Source organism: Plodia interpunctella, chromosome 5 (assembly GCF_027563975.2).
Source record: "Plodia interpunctella isolate USDA-ARS_2022_Savannah chromosome 5, ilPloInte3.2, whole genome shotgun sequence".
NCBI lineage: Eukaryota > Metazoa > Arthropoda > Insecta > Lepidoptera > Pyralidae > Plodia > Plodia interpunctella.
This window is the reverse complement of record NC_071298.1, coordinates 6,426,593-6,444,893: the sequence shown is the minus strand read 5'-3', so window position 1 is coordinate 6,444,893 and position 18,301 is coordinate 6,426,593. Positions and strand designations below refer to the sequence as shown.

General features: G+C 39.5%; 1 protein-coding gene across 13 annotated transcripts; it reads right to left on the bottom strand.

Moving 5' to 3' along the window:
• Window position 1: 1 nt before the first annotated feature.
• Rim (Rab3 interacting molecule) lies at window positions 2-17,456 on the bottom strand. 13 transcript variants are annotated; one of them, XM_053744951.2, is made up of 22 exons: window positions 17,076-17,450; window positions 15,490-15,694; window positions 14,594-15,074; window positions 12,174-12,709; window positions 11,580-11,796; window positions 11,274-11,438; window positions 10,794-10,927; window positions 10,266-10,511; window positions 10,042-10,176; window positions 9,533-9,691; window positions 9,260-9,346; window positions 8,609-8,816; window positions 8,030-8,166; window positions 7,297-7,405; window positions 6,607-6,796; window positions 4,644-6,520; window positions 4,370-4,516; window positions 3,208-3,337; window positions 1,684-1,846; window positions 1,076-1,273; window positions 479-613; window positions 2-371 (listed from the first exon to the last, which is right to left on the bottom strand). In XM_053744951.2, the coding sequence occupies exons 1-22, from the start codon at window positions 17,183-17,185 to the stop codon at window positions 369-371; spliced, it is 5,772 nt and encodes a 1,923-aa protein (XP_053600926.1). In that variant the 5' UTR covers window positions 17,186-17,450; the 3' UTR covers window positions 2-368. The 13 variants fall into 13 exon arrangements, with proteins under 13 accessions (XP_053600926.1, XP_053600931.1, XP_053600925.1 ...); XM_053744956.2 differs by lacking the exons at window positions 3,208-3,337; window positions 12,174-12,709 and adding exons at window positions 4,051-4,198; window positions 13,855-13,937 and having other exon boundaries at window positions 17,076-17,445; XM_053744950.1 differs by lacking the exon at window positions 3,208-3,337 and adding an exon at window positions 4,051-4,198 and having other exon boundaries at window positions 17,076-17,443.
• Between the last annotated feature and the right edge of the window lie 845 nt (window positions 17,457-18,301).

Sequence of the window (18,301 nt, the reverse complement as noted above, 5' to 3'; positions counted from 1 at the left end):
ATAAATGCAGTTGCAAAAATTCAAAATATCTTAAAATAAAAATAATACTTATTAGGAAAGTTAAAAAAAATACTGAATTTCATTTGGCTTTTAATACTTAATTACATATTATTGAGTACACTATACATTTGTTTCATTGCTATAAAATGCTATCTATTCAAAACTCCGGTAGGCATTCCAAAAAACAAATAAATATACAAATCATTATTTATAACCCTTCGTTTAATAGAAAATGTCCTATATTCAAGATATTTCGCGTTTTATCATGATATTAAAGCAGTATCACTAAATTTATTTATTATTTGGACAAGTTTTAAGTTTTATTGTGATGATATAAGTTCTTCCAACATCTAGAAGATGCTCTTCAGTTACTGAAAGTAAAAATATTAATCATCAGTAATAATACTAAGAATTATTGGGAGATGTTACATATGAAATGTTAAGTTTGCTAAATTTGTAAAAATCAGGTTAAACTTACCAATGATGTAGTTCCGAAGAGCTTGTACCATCCAATGACAATGTTGGAAAGATTAAGATCGTCAAGCATTATCTGGGCAACACCCATGAACACTTTTTTGCCTTCAATACGCCCATAATCGCCCCACACTGTGACCTATAAAATGATTTTAGTGGATACACACACCAAAATACTCAAATCTAATTATTTTTTTTGTAGTCAGTGAAATTATTTCTATAGAGATCAAAGTTTATATGCATTATATGGGTTCATAACTAATGAAGGTGTTAAAGTTTTTCTCTTATTATCGCGCCAACCTCATCTGGCGCCTGCTTAACGTCTACCCTCTTTGGGGATGATATTTTTGCCAATCACCTGCTAAGGCTATGGGGTCCCTTAGTCGCCTAATACGACCTACTCAGGAGGATATGAAGTGGCCCTATTTTAAAGCGGAACACAGTATCTATAGTGCATATATAAAATACTCGTGTGTTATTTAATTTGCGTCGCACTAATACTAATCTTGGCCTTAGCGACGCACCGTTTGCGCTCATCATGTACAATTTGGCATACGGATGGAGGGACCATCGCGTTATATCAGTTCATAATATAACGCACCTGTAAGACGCAACCTTTAAAGTTCTCTCTAAAGGTAAGCGTTTGCTGGTAAAGCGGGTCGAGCGTGCGGCGCGCAGTACTAGTCTTGGCCTTAGCGACGCATCGCTTGCCGTTCACCACGTACACTTTGACGTACGGCGCCGGCAGCGTGCGGCTGCCTTGTCGCGCTTGCAGACCGCGGGCGCGGATCACCTCCACCTGCGCAGGAAATTTATATATTTCACTAGCGGCCCGTCCTGTTTTCGTTACGCAAATTATACACCTTCCCTCAGGAATCTATTGGCGATAACCGCATGAAATTGCAGTCGTTCTTTGTTTTATAATATGTAAGGATTAATTCCTCTCTTTTTTTAGTAATATAATTTCTTTCTGCCCAATAAAATCTGCGAGATTTTAGATTTCCAGTAGAAACCTATAATCGTTTGTAACAAAATCCTTAACCTAGTGTTGTCTCGAACTTTTATTAAGCTTATTTTTTTTTTAGTTTTCGCTTATAAATAAAATAAATAAATTGATAAAATGTGAGGATGGCGTCAATGTAAATTTATTATGGTTGCCTATTGCGCTAGCATGCGGGTAGACGCGGCCTTATTATTTTTATTAAGTACCTCAAGGAATCCTTTCTGGTAACACATGGACAATTGCACATCGCCCAAAGTGGGGGCGCCAAGCAACTGTCTGCCGACCAATTGCCCAGGACCCAATCCGTCGATAAAATCCGATAGGCCTCCGCCGTCCGATGAACCAGAACCTCGCATTCCAGGCGACCATCTGTGAATGCCAAACATTCGATAATATCTCCTAAGTTTAACTTTGATCCATAAGATTTAAATTACTTTTATTTCATGATAGATTATTAAATAACTGAAAAATGTGGAGAATTAAATACATCGTGTTTAAATAGAATAGAACACAACAACATGTTTATGCTATGCATTGGCTATACCACGTATAAATATTCACATCAACAGCTTGCTACTACGAATTTTAACTATGCTTCAACATTTAGGCTGCTGCTAAAACAACATTACTTCCCGACATATTAACACAGTCCAATGCATAACAACTAATAGCGAAAAACGAAGGATCTCGGTGGTAGGTACGACTTCTATGACTATGGGAAATACATAACTGAAAGTAAAGATAATAAATTTCACCAAGTATCGGGATTCGTAACTACCATAATTATGTCAGAATTAGGTTATAATAAAAATTACAACATTGATACAATAGTGAAGAAGAGGGCGGTAGTCTTTCGGATGCATCGAGTGATTAGACAAATACGTGGAAAGTAGGTACTAAGTATGAAAAATAGAAACTGTTCAAGACAATCTAATAGAACTTTATGGGTGCTAAATCTCTATGACGGAACGGTTTGTATCTAATAGATTAATATGAGTACATAAGTATATACTTAAATAGTACCTACGTTACTTTGCTAAATGATTTCACTTAAAAATCTATAGATCAATATGAGAAAACATACCTACCTAGAATAATAAAGAAAAAAAAGAGTCCCTATCTTCTTTGATAGTTTCTTAATTATTTGATTAATGCAATATTAATTCAGTTTTTAAATGTAATTGCAGTTTTGTTCATAGTTATTAAATAGGTCGCTTGTATAAATGTATGAATGAAGATGAGTGATTTTATAATGTCATGCATGGGTGTTGAGCTTGGTGTGTGTGTACATCGAATAGTCCAAAAATTGTTTTTTGACTAAATAATAAAGTGCATCATTTTAGGCGTTCAGGCAACATTAAAATATCCATTAAAATCGTGCAGTTTGCAAATTGAGAAGCGCCTCCGACTTTCATATTCGGCATTCCGGATCATCGTCTGCGAGTAGACAGACAATCAGGATTCACGAGTATAGTACAGAACAATAACATCGACAAGAGGTAAACTCGAGAATTCAAATAGAGTGCGTTGCCTATGCGAGAGACGACTCGTGCGTGCTGAACAGAAATAGGATGAAGTGAACACCAATAACCGGCATCATGCGTATACAAGACCAGAGGCACACAGAGAGGAGGGGGTGTTGCAGAGTAGAAGACGCGGAAACATCAATGCGCATTCGATATCGGGCACTCTGCACGCAGAAGGGAGCGGCGCAGCTCGCGGCCACTTACGAGGATCCCTCCGAGCTAGATATGGAGAGTTGGCTGGCGGCGCACACCTCGTGCGAGCGCTGGATGGCGCAGCTGGCGGGCCCCGAGCGCTTGCGGCGCGTCGCTCCGCCGCCCGCGCGCCGCCCGCCCCCTGCGCCCGCCCACCGACACATTCAGTACCCGTCACCGTCACATACACAACCCTTTCCGGGAATATGATTGATGCAGTGACTATGTTGTGAATCAAATGTAAACACATTTTAAAGTCTATGTTTTATAAGCCAATTAGTAATTTATAAAATAAATACTTTTAATTTTTTTCCTGTTTATATTAATTTAGTACCATTATATATTTTGCAATTTGCTTTAAAAACTATTTTAAAAAGCCAATTCATAAATAAACATAATCTTACTTTAGAAATTTCCTACACATTTTAATTAATTTACACATTTTTATAAAATGTAATTATTCGTGTCGAGTGGTATGTTTATGTGTTTTGTGTAAAATATGTATGAAACGAATTATAAATTATACTGTCATATGATCGATTATTAAAACTAGTTTATCAGACCATAGTCTCCATATAACAGAACGGAAAGAACCTGTACGCACGCTGAGATCAGAAGCTACATAAATTACATTTACCAGTTAAAGCTCTAACTTCACAGAAGCGAAACATTGCACATTCAACTATAATTTGTGAATCGTTGTAGCATGCTGTGTTAAATTTATTATTAAGACCTATTAATGTTCATAGTATATCAGAGCTTTTTGATTAAGTAATGGTAGTGTTTGTTGGAGGGCGCGAGATCTACCGCCGCCCGGGCACTATTGCGTCAATGTGGAGGCAGCGCGGCGCGAACCTGTCGTCGTCGTTCTCGCTGGAGGCCGAGGACGCTCGCGAGACACCCGCGACGACGCCCCGCATTTCTCCAGGCACCACCTCCTCGCTGCGTTGGACCGTAAACGAATTTTTTCCACGTTTACCGAAACCTAACCTCCGTTTCCGTCCTGTCGATCATTTTATTAATACATACTTAAATCATTTTCTACTAAATTATACGCCAGCCTTTATGCATTTTTTTTTTCAATATCTAAAATGTTGCCTAAAGGCTCGCGATAAGAGTAAGTGCGCGAGTGGGACGTGTTTTGTGTGTGTGAGTGAAATGTGGCAAGTTTCACCTGTGGCAGACAATTGCGAGGTGGAATTACTCTTCTTGCCCATACCGGGGCCAAAGTAATCCCGTGGTTCGGCTTTCAGTAGCGCGTCATCACTTGTCGGCTCCATTTCACTGGCGCCTCCTAGTGCAGTGTCGCTGAGGCTCCCATCTTTTGAAATAAAGAAATTAAGTTGGTCAATAATTTATTTAGAAATTAATTAAGTACTTTTTTGAAAACAATAAAATAGATTATTAAAGCTAAAAAACCTATAAGTCTGTTTTTTTTAAATCATTACCTGCTTTTTCATCTGGTGGGACATCAGCATTGCTGAGACTCCTTGTGAATTGTCCTCTTCGGGACTCGCGGCGCTCCAGTGGTTGCGGCTGGTTGTTGCTGCGTCCATTCTCGCGCCCATTATAGTCGTTACTACGTTTCGAACCCCGTCGAGTCGATTTGTTATGTTGTTTTTTGCCAGTATTTTTCATTGATATTTTTTTGTTTCGATCAGAAGGACGCCGGCCAGTTTGGCAAGTTTGACCAGCGACGGACGTCGGTTGGTTGGCGGCCGGTAGTTCCGTGGGCGCGTTGTGAGTGAGACGAGTGTCGTCGAGTGGCGTATGAGATGCGACAGGAGTGAGCGCGCGACGGGGCGAGCCGATGTTTGGGGGAGAAAGAGCAATACATATAGAGTTAGCCATCTTACTAAATTCTCGATCTAAATGATTCGTAGATGATAAAGAATACGACCGGGGTCGAGCTTTTTTAATTATTGATGGTAAAGGTTTTTGCGAGAGATCTAAACTAGGTTGGGGTGATACGGAGTTAGGGGAGCGATACTCTTGGAAAGTTGGAATTTCGTTAATACTAACCGTATTACTGTGTTTTTTGTTTACTCCTGTCTCTGAATCATTTTTAAAATTTAATAATTTTGAATTTGTTTTGAATACTTCTAAGTCAGCCTTTGATGATATACTCATCTTTTTGAAAATATTTATGAATACATCCGGAGAAGTTTTTGTCTCGGGTGTACATTTAGGTAATACCAATGAATCTGAATGACGTCTTTGTATATTTTTCTTTCTATTGTCGTTTGTTAGATTCAAAATATCTTCATCAATTTTACTGCAAATTTTTGAAGTAATGTCTAAAGATTTTGTCCGTAAATGTATATCTTTTACCTCTGAATCATATTTTGTTTTTAAATCTAGTGAAAGATATTTCTTTCTTTCACTATTACCTAATATTGGAATAGCCGCTACTTTATTTGGTGTTTCACCAAAATTAACTTTTTTGTTAGCATCATTGTTATCAACAGAGCTATTCTCTCTCTCAACGCTCACGAGTACAGTTTTTTCTTCTATGCGGCCTTGACTATTGTAATCATGATACTGATTAATGTCTTCATGGTTTAGAGGCATGTTTGTTTTATCAATATCACTGCTAGTTTCATTATTTTCATCATTATCTTTAATCTTATTTAAAAAAACATGTGGTATTTTAGGAAGTGATCGGACGTGATCGGTTGACTTATTTATGTTTAAATTAGTGATTATTGGTAATTTCTTTCGTCGGATTTCATTGGATATTAGTGGCTGACAGTAGCTGTTATCAATGGTGTTAGATCGCTCAGGATGCCAAAGTGGTTCATTTCGATGTTGCAACTTCCTTTTATGACTCTTTATTTGTATTGACTTTGGCTGACAATTTATATTTAATGGGAGCATCCTCTGTTCACAGCTAATAGAAGATGTCAAAGAGTTTTGAATATGTTTAGGATTTCTAGGCAGAGCAATTTGAAATATGTAATCTTTTCTATTTTCTGTTATCTTGTAAGTGTCAATATGGACAGGATATTCAGGGAAGCTAAGACTTCGTTTGTAAATATGGCGGTGAGTGAAATCTTTAGTACATGATCCGGCAGAGCGGCTACGGGCGAGCAAGCGGCGCTGGCGTCGCGTTGGCCGCGCGCTGCGACTCGCTTGCGGTATTGTTGAATTTAATTCGAACTTCGATCGAATGCGTCTCCGAACCGCCCGTTCCGCTCCTGCCGGTATCAAAACTTGGGGTAATAGACGACGCAGTGATCGGTCGTAAATACGACGCGGGATTGGATTGGGGATAGCGCTATCGCAAGAGGATGATGTACTGTTTGGAGGAAGATTTCGCCTGCAGCTGCAAATCGTATAATAATAATGCTCTTCAATATTTGCAAATAAGTCAACGAGCCTTGGCTGGTAACTAAATATTTGAAATGATACCTGAGCATGCGCGTAGGTCGCGGTCGTTCGGATTGGGTGCTGAACGCACTTGAAGTGACAGAAGCCACGGACTCCAGGTCAGAGTCGGCCGCGGCGGCGTCCGGCGACAGCCGGCGACGAGGCGCCCAGCCGCCGCCGCCGCGGGCCGCCAGCTCGGAGTCCGACAGCCCGGCGTAATGCCGCTCCCAACCTGTGTCCATTCATTCTCGCTCATTTATAAATCTCAAGATACGGAAACAACGTCTACAACTACGGTCTAGTAGGTGCTTAGCCATGTAATGATCCATCTAATGGGTACAGTGGCGTACCTTTTGCTTTTAGAAACGTTATTATTTTTATGTACATACATAATGTTGTATATTTCATATGTGCAAGTAGGTATAAAATTCAAAGCCCAATTTTGATCATTTATTGCTTTGGGATATTTTTTTAACGGAAGGAAGATACACCACTGAAATGAGATGAAAGGTGTTTAATCGCGCAAAGTTGTCTGTCTCTATATTAACGTTTTTTCGTCATTTAAGTCCATGCAAAGATCAGTATTTATTTTAAACTAAATTCAGATTTATTGTCGTAGCATGTATGCAAGGCGATGTCATACCGCCTTCACAATCGTAATAAGATTTACACAAAAACATATATTGTGTGGGGATTAGCCGCTTGCATTGGACAGCGTTGGCGTGTATTGACCTTGTGGCGTGCTGCGGTAGGTGAGTGTGGCGCCAATGTGATGCGGGGCGATCCACTTACGTTCTTCCAGGTCCGCTGAAACTTGCGCGCGCACAGCCCTCTGGGTACCCTGAATTGGAAACATGTCTTGATAGGTTAATTATTCTTTAAATACTGCTGCTAGATATTCAAGATTTGACAACGGTATGTTCATTATTTTCAAAGTGTACATACAAGCACGTTAAGACTAGACTAACATGCACACTAACACCACCATCACATTTATATCTATTTCTTTCCTATTAACGAAAAGCAAAAAAGTGGTACTAAAATCTAACTTCCACTAGATAATTCATTAATTTGAAAGTATTACATTATATAGTAGTATTATAGTTTTTACAATTGGACACAGTTGCCACAATTTGCTCAAAAGAAAACGGCGGCTAACAAAATCCTAAGTCGTAAATTGTGACAAAATTTTGTATAATGGAAATCCTAACCTACTATGTAATAAAATCCTTAATTTGGTGTACCTAGCATAAATTCCTGTACTATTTTTAGTTACCGCTCTAAATTAAAAAAAAAAATCGATAAACATGTTAAGGTGGCGCTAGAGAGCCGGGAGCACTCTAGTACTAGTACTAGCGCTCCTCTAATGACTAGCTTTGTCTAGACAAAGTCTAGTAAAAATACCATTATCGAATTCATTTAAGTATAAGATAATGACATAGACAGCGAAAGAGAATGGCAATACCTGGTGATGGGGTATCTGAGGCAGCTGTCTTTTCTTAGGACTGGTGGTGGGTGTGGCGGTCGCAGATCGGGATTGAAAGCGTGGCGCGTACGCATGTGTCGGCAACCTCGACCCATCACCGCCTCGGTCTTCGCTAACTGCAATTTCATTAATTATCATTGTTTATCTCATTCCAAATATATCATAAAAAACAAGTGAACATACATACACAAATGAACAAGGTACTGCGAAAATGTTCTTTGAAGGAACCAGTAGAAAATGTCATGCAATAAGAAATTTATGAAATGATCACATTTATTTAAAATTTTAGCGTTTTGTTCTCACTACATCATGATTATGTCATAAATAATAGATCGTCTCAGACGAGTGAAAACAACACACTTATCGTACAATTAGATGATGTTAGTACAGCAACGTGCTCGTATCAGGTAGACAGGACAAGGTTTGTGGAAGATGCATGAAAAAAAGTTTCAGTGGAACAGAGCGAGGAAGTAAAAACAGTAAGTGACAGTAAAGTGGTGATGAGCGGACGCGACGAAAGAACGTGCGTATCTCGGAGTGTTCCGTGCGGGGTCTGACCCGCTAACGTGCGCGGACCGATCGGGTCGGGTGACGTCACGATTGGTTTGGCATTGGTTCGGCGCGGCCCCGGATCGGCACCTGGGTATCGCCAGCCGACGGAGTCGGCGGGCGGCGACAGCGAGCGGCGCGGCGACTTGCTGCGCGCGCGCGCCGGCCGCGCCACTCCTGCTGCTGACTGGGAACGCGCCACGCTGTAGCCACCACTCTGCAAAATTGTCCTTCATATTATGTATCTTACTGTAATAAAAATGACAATAATTAGATTGAAAAGGTGTTTTTTAAACTTTCGCGCTTTGAACACATAACTACAGTCTGTCCAAAAAGTGAAGAAATATAATGAGGGCAATGCCTCTTGTTAGCTGGCAATACTGGGTTTATTTGGTGTTTATCAACCAATTTTGACCATTATATTTGGTATTGCAATGGCAAAAAAATGTAGTTCGTCAAATATCGTTTTTTTCACTTTTTGGACACTGTACATAACATATATCAACTGGACTTTATAATAGGAAAATAAATAAAAATGGTTCGTTTTAAGTCTCGTTGATATATACATATGTATTTTAATAAACACAATAAAATATAACCGAACTTATTTTATTTTCAGCCAAGTTGATTGTAACTTGGACCTTTTCAAATTTAACTCACCCGTTCTCTGGATATGCCCGCAGTTCGCAACCGTCCTGTTGGGGACATGTCGCGTCTGCTGTTTCTAGTACCATCTACATCTATTCGCTGCAACAATTATTTTTAGTAAGAATAAAAAGAGAGTTTAATTAGGAACAAAGAGTAATTCAAGTTAATAATAATATTTATTTTAGTTAGACAATTTAAAATTTTTCATAAATAAGTAGAGTTGAGAGAAGTCAAATTTTAAGTAAGTAATCATTTTAAAATGTGCTTAATTGACAGAGTACTTACATCGTGTGGTGGAGGTGGACTGGAGCTAGAAGCGAGACTGGACAGGGAGTGATGGCGACGAAGGTCACATTCACTGGGAGTGTCGGAGTCCGAAAGGCGGGACGTCGACGTCGACGGCGGCGACAGGTGCTCCCCGTCTGCCTCCTCCTCGCGGTATCTCTGAAACAATGCAAGTAAACCACTATTATATACCATATTGACGATGAAATATCCCGCTTCACTAACATTTTAAAAGAAATTCATATTAATATTAGTAGTTTAAAAATTTTAAGGTGTTATCACATATTTTTTTTGTAATTAGGTACTTTAGCGTCGATATTTCTATAAAATACAGTAAAATGTACGTTCGAAAGCAAAGCGAACTTAGAAATATTTGCGATGCGAATGCGATACATACATACATTATCGCACTGATCTGTTGTAGAAAGCGTATACTAGCCTGAGTAATTTTAAATTAATCATTTTTTATTTATGAGTTTAAATTAACGATATTTAGTTGTTCTACTTACGCTGAAACTGGTCTCCTCATGAGGCCGTAAAGTGTACCAATTTGGTTCGTGATTCATTACAATATTATCAAGGTCTAATAGAACTTCTCCGAGGAAATCATTTGGTCCATATCGATTTAAATCCCAAACGGTTACCTGTAATGAAATAGACCAGAAAAATTAGTATAATATATATGAAATTAGCCTACAATTGACTTTTTCATAATCAATATTATTTTATTCACCTCTAAAGTTCTCTTCTTTATGTCAGTGATGCGTATACCACAGTAGACGAAGGTCTGGTTCCACCTGGGTTCCAGGGTATTCGCCAAAGTTTTGGTTCTACGTTTACTTTTTTCGCTCTTATCTGGCAAGAGGAAAATTTTGGAATACGGGCAACGAGGGGAACCGTCAGCCCTGGGCGTCAGCCCGCTGGCAGAAACCACTGTCACCAGCAATTGCAGAGCGCTGATGTCGAAATACACTTTTATCTGTGAGAATTATAAATTTACATTAGCAACAATAAGGGTTTTGTTGAGTTATACTTATGAAGATTCACCTTTTCGTAATTCCATAACTAACAAATGTACACTCACTTTTAGTGGTCCTAGTAAACGGTGTAGACTAGTGTAGAGGTAGATTTACATTTTGGTGGATAAGTCGTTGTTTAGTTTGTGAATGTTAACTCAAATATAATATTGTTCCAAGTGCTGTGTTTTTGCAGCCCAAGTGTGTATAATAGCGCCACCTATGTCAACCGCATAACTACATACCTGTATGCGTCCAGCAACATTCGCATTCTGATGGTTGTGACGCGGGCGACGACGGGCGTGCACGTCAGGCGACCCTGGTGAAGTCACTAGTACACTTGGTTTCTCACAGCCTCCCATAACCTCCGTGTAGACTTCTGTACAATCAAATACGCCTTTGAAATTAGCCTACCTGTGTAAAAAGCCCTAAGAATTGTAGATGGGGTTTACAATTCGTTATGCATGTATTTCACGTTTCAGTTTTTGTCACGGAAAGAAAAACAATGGTTCTTCTTTTCCGTTTACGGAAACCTATTATAATTATGGCTTCATTTCAACATTACATTATTTTCTACTGGTTCCTTGTTTTAAAATAAATACGAAAAATAACTAATTATTATTTCACTACATTAAGAGATTCATAGAGACTTGATTGTCCTTAATCTCTTCTTGGAGATTGAATGGTCCTGCCATTGGCCACTTTTGGATTAAGAGATTATATACCTTTGTGGGTCCTCCAAGGCTGGACAGAACCTCTAGAGGCGGAGATAGGTCGCGTTACAACCAATTCAACATGAGAATCATGCTTGCTGTCGGCCACCACTACCGCTACTTCCTCAGCGCTTCGACCTTGGAGCGCCACTCCATTCCATTGAAGAACTTCGTCGCCTATTTGAACAGTTTTTAAATTATAATATAATTTTATTCGCATTGTCTATTTCGCTTGTTAAATTATTTTGTCACCTCTTCTTCAAAAATCATTGTTGCTTATTGAACCTAAAACCTGAAACAAGACAAATTTGTTCTTACCTATTCGTAATTGTCCCTCTATATCTGCTATAGATCCTTTCTTGACCTTCTCCACAACAGCACCTCTCGTGCCATCTGACAATAGCTTGCCGCCCACTACTTTCAGTCCGAGTATAGCAGCCGAGGAGTGCGAGCTGCCCTCCACGACGCTCTTGCGGAGCACCATGTGGCCAATCATCCGGGTTCCGTCCGCAGATATTTGCCAGCTTTGCGGGAACTGTAGCATATTACCAACACAACTGTTAACTGCTCCAGAAACATCGTATGAACGAATAAAGCACTATCGTTTACGTCAGAAAGACGCATAATAACTTCAGCAACGTAGCAAAGGTGTATGCAGCGAAAAGAGTGCTTCGTGCACACTTAAAAGGAACAATGCATGCTCGATCAATCATGCTACATAAAACAAAGTGCACCACCTTCACTGAGCGGTTTTCTACGTGGGCTTAAGAATATTAGGTTTCCTAATTGTCATAAGAGTTAGACAATTTTCATATGTCAAACCTTGCTTTAATTACTATGTATAGATTATTTTTATTATTATTTACTAATGAAATTAATATATTGTACGTTTACTAAACGTAATTTCTATACCTTAGGGCAATCGCCTCTATTGGAATCTTCACTTGACGTGAAGGTGCTAGAGGTATCGATTCCCGAGTCTTTGGTTGCGGAGTCTTGGCTGGTCTGGCGCTCGGACTCCCAGCGCAGGGAAGCCCAGTCTTGGGGCGCGGCTGATGCGTCTCGCCCACCCCGGGGAAATGTCGCAGCGCCCTCATGGCCATCAAATCGGACAGTCTTTTTTCTCCTTTCGGTAAAACGTCTGTTGTCGGAGGAGTCTTCCCACAAATAGGCACTCTTATAAACAGCCCGGTCAGGGCGCGGGCCCTCGTCTGGCGCGTACGGGCGCAGGTAGGCGCCCTCGCCGTCGTCGCGAGCTCGCCAGCGACAGTCCGTCACAGAGTCGAAGCTGCGGTTGGTGGGCCCTGGCCTAGCAGCTTCGAACGCACCCCGTGCTTCAGACTCATAAGCGGCCGGCGAATGATTAGTCAAATTGTAATAATTGTTGACAGCTACACTGGCGCTGCGCAGGTGCGGGTGCCGTAGGGACCCACACGCCTCAAGTTGTCCTATGAATTATACCGTATCAGCTAGTATCATTTTAGATTTTATTTTAAATCCGAATAGCGAGTTAAGCACCCGTACGCGCCCGGATCCATACTTATATTAGTTGTGTTCTTCCCCAAATCGACTTATGAACTTATTATCTGACTTATTCTTCTTGGAAGTCTCGTACATCCTTCCTACTGGACTCCTTTCATCTCTTAAAACAAATTAACGAAAGCAGTGATCACGCACAAGCGGAAAGATGTGTGTCGAGTCAACTTATCCAATTTACGAAAAACAACAATCATAAAACAAAGTACACAGTCACGAAATCTAATGGTTTCAATAGAAATATTAACAAACAATTACACTTCTTTTCGCCTAGGCATGCGAATAGGATACCAGTTTGAACCAAACATAAGTATACAATGTAAAAATATATTACACTTTTGTTAATGAGTAAACTAAAGTTTTATTAATAATTTCAGTTTGTTGTACGTACTTTATTCTTAGGAGAAAATCGGTTCAAACTAACATTGGCATTGTAGAAGAAGTACATTTAGAAATTACTGTTTTGATTGTGAAATTGGCTACAAATTGTACTGTTCTTTGTAATTCAATATATACATTTAATTCGTTGCTCCATAAAATTAGTCTTATGATGAATATGATGTTACGAATTCATTTATGGGCTCCGTACTTGAAGATATTTTTTGATTTAAATTTTAGCACACACGGACTAATAAGGTTTAAATGGAATTTTATTTTTAAAATATATTGTGTAATAGTTTTGCGGATGAATACAATTATAAAGAACCCCAAATAGACATACATCATACCTTTCACTAACCATTAAACATAAGGTCCATTAGATATGACCAGACGAATTCAGACAATAGAAGTCTGTCGTCTCGTATAGCAATGATACATTAGGAGTTCCGGATTTGCAATAATTGGTACATAACCCTAAAAATAAAGTTATAAGATTAAACTTACGTTTTTAAAAGTAAATGTACTTCTTTTAATCAGACTGTTTTTGAAAGACAAGAGTAAACAGCCACGACAGGTCGACCAAAGGAAGAGTTTACAGAAACAATAACGAATATTGAGACATCTATGCTCAGCAATAATATACAACGCTTAAATCCCGAAAAGTACTCCCGCTCACCGCTAAAAACTTTTGCATTTTCTCGTTTAACATCGCTTGACGCTGACTTCGGGAGCTGTCGGAACTGCTCCTATCTCTTTTACCTGTGAACAGTGGGATGGCGAGGTGAACGCCGGCTCTCCGTCCACCGTACTATTGGTCGGAATTTGCGGGTACCGAGCGCGTACAAGGGCATTAACACACTTATTAATAAAAATGTTAAATAGAAACTGATGTTATGTGTTAAAATATTTCAACTCTTGCACACACAATTAGTCTATGCGAGATTTGAAACGAAAGAAATCTTACGTTGCTGAAATAAATTTGTTTAATTAAGTGTTATTTTGTTGGCAATCTATGCGACTATGAATAATGTACTACATGACAAGACATGATGGAACATAGAGATAAGTTTAGGTGCTCTACACTATCCGGTTTTGTGGAAGAGACCTAATAAAATAAACTAAGAACTTAATATTAAGATTACCTGGACTATTCTAACTGGGCACTTAATTATTGAATACCTCGCACGGAACACCTTAACTTTATCATTGCATAATGCTGATGATCATGTAATGACAAATGAATATTGTTAGAGCTGGGTTGATATAAACTGTAAGTAAATATTGTTAGTCGCTGTCGTGTAATGTGTGTTGCTGTTTATGTAAGTAAGGGTATGAACCAAAATCATCTTGAGAGGAGAGGACGAGTGATTCGGATAATGGGAATGGCTGGAAGGCAGGGTCGGCGTGCGACATACCTCTGTCACGACACTCGTCGTTTTCGTCCGATACGCACTCCGGCACCTCATCGTCAGAGGAGGAAGAACGTGGCGGCAGTGGTGGGTGCGGCTGAACGTGAGGCATCAACTGTGATGATGACAGCTGGGCAATATTATCATCCACACCATATGCGGCCTTTTGCCTTGGATGTACTAAATGCGGATGTGTGCGCGCTAAACCTTCTAATTCTCCGTAACACCTAGCTTCTTGTTGGCTGTACTGTCGGCGTAAAGCGCTGCCTGATCTCTGAAGTGGATGATTTTCTTTTTCTGCTGCACTGTGTGCTCGTTCTAGTTTGGGCCGCTTGTCGAGAGTCGCGTCTGGCTGAGGTGGAAGGCCCCGCATATCTGCTTCCATTCGCCACAACATAGAATCTTGTCCAGCGCTTTTGTGTATCCATTGTCCTGTTTTTGATAATAGTTCTTGTTTTTTGCGACATAATATGCATACCCATATAACCTGTAACAATATGGCCAATATTTTCCCTCTCTCTCTATTTTCGAAATACCTAACATATGTTTGCTGTGTTTTCGTGTTTCTTAACATTACGTAGGTATAATGCTTTTCGATTTGGCTTGTTGAGGACTTACTACATGTTTTGACTGTGTATATAAGCATTTAGCAATTAATAAACGATATCGTCATTTGGTCCCGTTTGCATACGGGGCTGTGATGCCCGGTGTCAGCGGACTGCGACTTTACAACCGATAGCCTGACCTGACGTCATAACCTTTCTTGAAAATGCTATTGTTACCTATCAGCTGCCATGGCTATGTTCTATTATTCTAGAGCGGTACCGCATGCTAGATATTTTATTGACATAATCATGACCAATGAAAATAGTGTATGCCAAGACAGACCAAACAGAACAGACCTTATTAGAGCGCAGAGTAACTTTCCCACCACATCTGGCGCAGCACCGGACCCTGCAATAATGGCAGGAGTGCCCGACGCCGTCCGCAAACTTGGTCTTGAGGCAGATGTGGCAGGTGGCGGCCAACTCCACTCCAGCCGCGCGTTGCATCTCATTCCGAGTGCGGATTGTCTGCTCCAATACAGCAACTTCGTCTTGCTTTCGCCTAAATAAAAATAACTAGTCAAATTCCTTCAACAGCATCGACGCTCTCATCGAGACAGTTTGCCAATGCTAATAAATGTATTGCTAGAGAGATCATGATGGTAGCTCGAAAACTTGTTCACGCAGGCAAAACGCCAAGATATCTCTCAAGAGAGAGGTATCTTGGCGTTTTAAGGCTTTCAGCAATGAGTAGCTATACTTACACCCACACTGCAGCTGCATTGCAAGATTTTGTTAGCAGTTGCTTCATTTTACTAAGTGTGTAGGTAGTAGGATAGCCGAAACTTCCTAGGGAATTAAATTGAGTTTAACATACATAAAGTTTTCAAACCAATCCAAACAATATTTCATGGCGAGGCGGCTTTCAATTCAACTCTTGACTTAATAATATGCTTTGCAGATATTTGCTGTGCTGAATAAAATAGGTCACAAAGTAGGTCACGGGCTAGGAAGCTACATGGACAACGTTAGGTCCGAAATTTACAACTTAAAAGAAACATTTTTTACAATAATAAATGTCATAAAAGTTGTCAATGAAAATCAATGTCAAATTATGTCAATATTCAAGACACCTAAGAACGATACGTACCTACCTAGTTCTCCTTATTATACTGTACTAACGTGGAAGGAATTATGATTCAGCAGGCGGAAAGGGTTTATACCTAATTCAATTATGTTTTATTTAGAAAGTGCTATGCGTCAACAATACAACCATACCACTGCAACGTTATCGCGCTATAGATTAGTAATACTACTAATTATGAGTAATAGTTTAGCTAGACATATCAATTAGTCGACAAATTACAAATGTAATCAAACATTATGACGGAATAGAATTGTAATTAGGTAGAAAATGTTTGCTATAAAAATACTTAGTACCTAACCGTATCCGAGAATATTACTGCATGTAGATAGGCACACCCTTGTATATATTGGTAAATATTCCTTAATAATTATAGTTATTGTTGAAAATTTAAATGCAAATATTCTATAGTCCGAAGGAAATAATCCGAACGATCCTCGAAGAATCCTCGGGAACAATGACTGGAAACCAAATCTTCCAAATTCCTTCCAAATACACTTTCGCGTTTTTATATACATATAACATTATCTAAGTTAAGTATATTTTATGCATTTGACTCTTAGATTTTACTACGTGTAAGAAAATCTGGTTTCATAGGTTATTACCTAGATATGCTAATATAAAAGCCAACATATTATCAAGTCAGTGCAGTTGTCATACCTATTTGTGTTGTTATGTTCGGACACATCAGTATGGCACATTGGAGCACATTGGAGCATAATAGTTAAAAGCAATGGCGGTACAAGAAGATGGTGGGACAGAAGGGGGAGTGGGGGCAGGGTGTGGGTGTGGGACACACCTCATGATCTCATGTTCGCGCTGCTCCTCCTGTCGCTGGCGCATCATGACGCCTTCGATGATGGCTCGTTCCTCAGGCGTGAGGTGCGAGAGATCCGGCATGTCGGCCATGGCGGGCGCGCGGCGTGCGCGGGCCCGCCGCGTGCTGCGGTGCTGTGCCCGCGGCGCGACGTAGCGCGCGCCTCTCCGTCCGGAGGTTTATTTAATAATGCCGGACGGGCCAATGGCGCTCGCCCGTCCACTGACGTCAGAACGACTATTGATCCAGCAACCTGCCGCGAAGTCCACCGCCCGCCCTAGTACGCCGGCGCTTCCAACAAGATGCGTGCGCATAACAAGTAGCCACAACCTTGACAAGTACATACGGCGTAGTCATTCCACTTAAAGCATGCTACTTAATCGAACGTGTAATTGTAATTTAAGTATTATTTAATTTTTTTAGCTCCCTGACTCTCCGTAACAAAATCGAAATGAAAATCAAAATGCATTGGGTTTTTATTTTATGTCCTTTTCTAGTGTTAGTTATATAGTACTAACTTACGAATAAGTAGGTACAAAACTAAATCACTATCATTCCATAATTTTGTTCTACGGGAAAGGCACCATTGAAGGCCCACCTTTATTTAGAAACTTTGTAAAATCGATAAAACAATTTCTTTGAACTGTACAATTATTGTTTGAGAAGAATATTTTTTTTTTAAAACACACAATATTGTGTCACATACTCGTAAAACCGATTTTAAAAAAACTTATCATGAACCATCTGAAGATCACCCCAACACCTAATTCTCGTTTAGGCATTTATCATAACCAATTTCTTGAACATACTATAGGCAATAAGATTCTTAAATATTCGGCCCTATTTATCAGCACACAGTTTTAATAATAATTTTTAATTAATAAAATAGATAAGTGATCGCTATAAATTATGTTCAGAAATATACATAGATATGCTAATCATGTAGTTATTGTTAGGTTTGTATTGGAAATCCATGCACCGCAGGCCCCTATTACATTTTATCATATGCGCCACTTACGGACATCATAACAAAAAATGAAAATATATATACTAGTCACGCACTTTTTAAGATACTAAATTATGAACAACAGCCAGGTTGTTCATAATTTAATATCGTAATAGCCTTTTCTTCTTTTTAATCGATATTTTTCTTATTGCCAAATGGTACGAGCAAAATTCAGTACTGAGCTTCAATGTAATGTTTTTAT

What these genes read in the sequence shown, in the direction of transcription:
- Rim (XM_053744950.1), bottom strand. Translation starts at nt 17,185, where the DNA reads ATGGCCGACATGCCGGATCTCTCGCACCTCACGCCTGAGGAACGAGCC. An exon ending in ATAGAGGCGATTGCCCTAAG is followed by an intron (nt 11,797 to 12,173) that starts GTATAGAAATTA and finishes AATATGCTACAG; the next exon opens with TTCCCGCAAAGCTGGCAAAT. An exon ending in CGACCTACGCGCATGCTCAG is followed by an intron (nt 6,521 to 6,606) that starts GTATCATTTCAA and finishes TACGATTTGCAG; the next exon opens with CTGCAGGCGAAATCTTCCTC.